The sequence below is a fragment of the Nanorana parkeri genome, unplaced genomic scaffold, assembly GCF_000935625.1.
Source record: "Nanorana parkeri isolate BGI_ZX_2015 unplaced genomic scaffold, ASM93562v1 scaffold85, whole genome shotgun sequence".
NCBI lineage: Eukaryota > Metazoa > Chordata > Amphibia > Anura > Dicroglossidae > Nanorana > Nanorana parkeri.
Window position 1 is genome coordinate 514,154 of NW_017306353.1, and position 5,298 is coordinate 519,451.

Below are 5,298 nucleotides of genomic sequence, written 5' to 3' on the forward strand. Positions count from 1 at the left end.
ATAGAGGCCGCTCACTGCTGGTCTCTCTCCTTATGCAGGGTGACTGGTCTCGCCTCCGCTCTTTCCTTCTGTAGACAGCCTGCTGGGTCCCTCCCACAGCTTTGCTCAGACTATGTGCAGCACAATGATGTTGCTGCTTCATTTTTAAGGCAATATCTAGGTTTGCAAAGGCCTTTGGTGCACAGTGTGGATTTATACAAATTTATGGCTATTGAGGAATATATTTCAAAAAAAGTTTTTGTGCCCGGAATTGAGCTTTAATTTCCAGTAGCTAGCAACTTTTCACAACAGGTCCATTTGACACGGACTCTGCAACCCCTGTATTAGTACCAGGATTTCCTGAAGCGGTAAACATTGCACTGGCCATATAGACCAGTAAAAGAAGAATGAACAACTCTGACCCTCTAGCTGTTGTGAACTACAAGTCCCATGGGGCATTGCAAGACTGACAGCCAAAAGGTATGACTCCCGGAGGCAGAGGTAAGTTGGGATTAGTAGTGAAAGCGGACCTTTACACTCAAAAATCAAAGTCTCCCAATGCATCCCTCTATGTATGATGATTGATAATAACAGACATGTCAGGTGTAAAATGCTGTGACTATGAAATACTTACTCTTGCAGAGCATTCACAGGGCAGAATGACTTCAGTTTGCACGCTGGGATTGCCTTATCAGCAGAGCATTGCTGGGAAATCTCATCTGTAATCTCATGGAAAGACATTTGTCTCCCTTGAGATGATGTGCAAGGTCACATGTCCTAGTCACATGTGCCAGAGTTCCGGGAAGTAAAAGGAGTGCTAGTAATCTGCCCTTAGTAAACATGGCCACTGTCAGAAGACTGGGGAAGAAAATAGAAATAATGCAAAGAATACAAAGCCGGCAATTACCTAGAAGTATGCGTTTGTAGATTGTCATTACTAATCATTTCTAAAGGTATCTTTGTTGTTATTTGAAAGATCTGGGTAAACATCCACCTTTAAAGCACAGCTGGAGGGCTGGAGTTGGCCACCTTTGGGTTAGTAGACGGATTAAAGGTTCCTGCTGTGAAAAGTTACTCATAAATGTGTAGTCTGGCAGCATATTAGCCAAGGTTTGCTTTAGGCTGCCCGTCAGTCCGTATGGAATGGCTTCCGTCTGTAGCTGAGGCAGCGAGATGTCACTCCCATCGATAGCAATAGAAATTCAGCAGAGTTCAGGCCAGTGACAGAGCAACATTTCACTGCTATTCCATACAGACTGGCACTTTAGCAATTCTGTCTCTGCTGGCTTGTCTGTGGCAGAAGAATTGTCCATCTGAAATCAGTCTTAGACCCCGTTTGTGGGCTCATGACAGGACACCCCAAGACAACACTGCCTCCTGGTCATCAGGAAGGCCAGAGGAGAATACGCACTTCTGTTTACAGTAGGGTTCTGCTCCATCTACTTGCCTAGTCCATTGTACCCAGATTAATGAATAGAATTATTACAAATACTTCATGAGCTTTTAAAATATATCAGAACAGATGGACCTAGTAAGGAGAAGTCTCTCACATACACACCAGATATTTGGACTGCACTCTGAATTATGTACTGAGCATGGAAAGCCAACATTACCAAAGCACTTCCCAATGATAGTAACCATCACCCTGTGTGTTCAAAACAGCCAAACAGATTCTCACTCATGTAGACCCAGCAGGGTGCACGAGGTTGATGGGGTGGAATAGGAGCCTGCAGAATCCTCATGCCATTTTTATAGATTGGAAAGTGAAAGGAAGCATTGGATTAGCTGCTATGGCCAACGCCTCCACTCAACCTTTTCTTATACACACTGCCCATAATGATTAACTAAGTATAGGAAGCCATACAGCAGGAGGTCACAACTGACAGACAGACAGACAGACAGACACACACACACACACACACACACTATTGCCAAACGTATTGGGCCACACCTCCAAATCATTGGATTCAGGTGTTCCAATCACCTCCATGGCCACAGGTGTATAAAATGAAGCACCTCGGCATGCAGACAGTGGCAGACCTAAGGAACAAAGGGCCCTGGTGCAAGATTTTTATTTTTTTTGCACAGAGCAGCGTCCAGCGGGGAGGAAAGAAAGCACGGATGCGCCGCTGTATCAGCAGTAAAAATGGCACTTTCGGTATATAGCCAAAAGTGCAATTTCCGGCCGATATCTTTTGGAGGCCGATATATCGGTGCAGCCCTAATATTTACAGCAATGCAGAATGCCACAGGCTATAGAGGACTAAACATCCCAGCAATACTTTATATATAACAATAGCATTTCTGTATAAAGTACGCTGAGATTTGTAGTCCTCTATAGGAGGGTGCCATTCTGCATTGCTGTAACAGTACTTTGTCAGATTACACAGCGCGGCTCCCGATCCAGCTCAGCATTCTATCGCCATGTATCCGGCGGCCCCCCGCCCCCATCTCTGCGCCGGATGAACGGATCCGCCCTCACCGGCAGTAGTTCGCCACTGCATGCAGACTGCATCTACAAACATTTGTGAAAGAATGGGTCACTCAGGAGCTCAGTGAAAGTGTGGTACCGTGATAGGTTGCCACCTGTGCAATAAATCCATCCGTGAAATTTCCTTGCTACTAAATATTCTGCGGTCACATGTTAGTGGTATTATAACAAAGTGGAAGCAACTGGGAACAACAGCAACTCAGCCAGGAAGTGGTAGGCCATGTAAAATGACAGAGTGGGGTCAGCGTCTGTTAAAGCGCACAGAAGTCGCCAACTGTCTGCAGAGTCAATAGCTACAGACCTCCAAACTTTGTGTGGCCTTCAGATTGGAATTGATGGAGGTGAATGGCTGCAAAGGGCGGAGCCAACTCAATACTGAACCCTACGGACTAAGACTGGGGTGCAATTAAAGTTCATGTGTGTGTAAAGGCCAGTGTCCCAATACTTTTGGCAATATAGTGTACAGTGGGGCAAAAAAGTATTTAGTCAGCCACAAATCATATCTCTATCTAGAATCCAATAGTATGCAAAACAGTGATTGGATGAGCTGGAAAAGTTCCATCACATGACCAAGGGGACGCACTCCATTACTTCACAGGAAATGTACAATCCCAATCTGGGGGTATCAATGGCCTCATTGGATTTTACAGCCTGCTCCTTCGATGCCCGGGGGGGGAATGCCATTGCCCCTCTAGACGTGAAAAACTGGATTGTAAAAACACTAACTTGCCGTAGCCAGTTTAACACAGGAACTACGTCCTCCTGATCAAAGGAGGTCAAACGGTCATCCGGCAGGAACAAGCTTTATTCAAGCACACATAGACCGTAGTGTACTACAGACTGGACCAAGCTTGAATTTGCAATAACCCAAGAAGTTCCACTATACCAGGGGTCCTATTCAATACAGCAAGCTTTCCAGTCACTGTATCCACATATAAGGAGAGGCTGGTTCACACCGTGACGCACCACACCAGAACGCACACATTTTTATGCATTGCCGCATGTTGCATTGGACAGCACATTCAAACATGGATATAATGCACAAATAAATATGCATGCTGCATTTCTTTGCCACACCAAGATGTGCATTGGTTTACCGTTCAATATATAGCACGCTGCCGCAACGCACTGGTGTGAACGAGTCCTAGAAGAAAGGAAGGAAACACTAGGGCTAATGCTGGCCTCCTAACAATACCAACCACCTGGCTGTCTCTGGCTTCAATACCTATAGAGTCCGGAACAAGCATGCAGATTAGGCCGTCAAAAGACCTGATCTGCATTTTTTTTTTTCCGGGGTGTATTGCCTTAATGCACTGAAGCCATTGGATCAGGACAACAGCCAAAGCAGCAAGCATTTTCAGAGGGAGAGGTCAGTAATGGAAGCCATCATATTCTTTCCACACAGGTCTCACTGAAGCCATTGGATCAGGACGACAGCCAAAGCAGCTAGCATTTTCAGAGGGAGAGGTCAGTAATGGAAGCACCTCCATGTTCTATCAGCATAGGTCTCCTTAGTATAGCAGTCGAGATGCGTCTATCATGCTTTCGACGCACGGTCTGATTTGCTCACCTGGAGATATGATGAACTTCATATTGACCTTAAAATGATCCCAAAAGCCCATGTAGACCAGCGCTCTCTGATTGGCTACTATGACTTAGTGCACTTTGCCTTACTGAATACACTTCATTGGCTTCCTCGGTACACAAAGCACGGTCACAGGATGATAATCCTCATGCAGTCTGCACTGCGTTCAGTTACACAAGGGTATCATGATGCAAGAATAAAGGAAACGCTGGGGATTTTTGGCTCGGCTGGCGAGCAGACTTGTGACCTCAGTGAGCAAGGGCAGTGAAGGGTTAACAGGCTCCAGCCCCTGTCTCTCCCACTCGCCTGGCCACGCCCCTCCCTACACATGTGACAGTGTCAGTGTGCACATGGTAACCTCTATACAAGGTCACGCATCGGCACTGCGTATCACCCCTGACCGGTGCAACCAGGATGAAAAGAAAGTGCACCCCCCTGTGTCCTCTCCCCCGGCACTGACCTTGGAAGGGGGTCCCAGCCGTTGGAGGAAGAAGTGTTGATCAGCAGCTGCTGCTTGATTTTCAGCTCCTGCAGTTTAGTGTCAATCTGCTGCTTGGGACCTGCAAAGAGAAACACAGATCAGGAATGGCTGGCATAGATCTACAAATACAGTGCAGGGGTGACATAAGGTGTGCACACGTGACTGGTACAATGTCACAAGGGGATGTACACCTGCCTGTTGTGGCTACATCTGCCTGTTGACCCTGAAGCCCCCCTCCCAGGTCCTGCTAATGTCCTTGTACCGGCACAATAAATACAAAATCCTTGCCCCATTATCAGGGGATGTTTATGGGAACATTGACTGACCTTTAACCCAGATCAGAAGGCAGGAGAAGGCAATGCAGCAGAGTCGGTCCTCCAGGACAATGTCATACAGGCTCAGCTGCAAAGTGTCCTTGGAAATTATTACACGTTGTCACTTATGGATCTAATGCCAAGACCTCACTGATGCATTATATAGATATGTCAACACAGTGCAGATCACATCACTGTCCCTATGGGGGGTCCACATGATGATCAGATAAATCCAATCACATGTAAAGCATGCACAGGAAACCACAGTGCCATGGACTGAGCACCCCACCAGCAGCAGGCACTTGGGGCCCCCTTAGGTAACACTCATCACATGATCACATACACACACAGGGTTACCTGTTCTCCTCTGGGTGGTCAGCTTGCTGGGTCCTCGGGTAATGGTGTACATGACGGGGAGGGAGGAGGGGGATCCAGTGCTGGCTTATAT

General features: G+C 46.8%; 1 protein-coding gene across 2 annotated transcripts in view; it reads right to left on the reverse strand.

Annotated features, from left to right (window-relative positions):
* Positions 1-5,298, reverse strand: part of MCRIP2 (MAPK regulated corepressor interacting protein 2) — a 14,674-nt gene extending 9,376 nt beyond the window's left edge. For both annotated transcript variants that reach the window (XM_018552377.1, XM_018552376.1), the window contains exons 1-2: positions 5,208-5,298; positions 4,516-4,615 (exon numbers count right to left, since the gene is read on the reverse strand). In XM_018552377.1, coding sequence (XP_018407879.1) covers positions 4,516-4,615; positions 5,208-5,259 — 152 coding nt within the window. In that variant the 5' untranslated portion in view covers positions 5,260-5,298. The remainder of the gene's footprint in view (positions 1-4,515; positions 4,616-5,207) is intronic.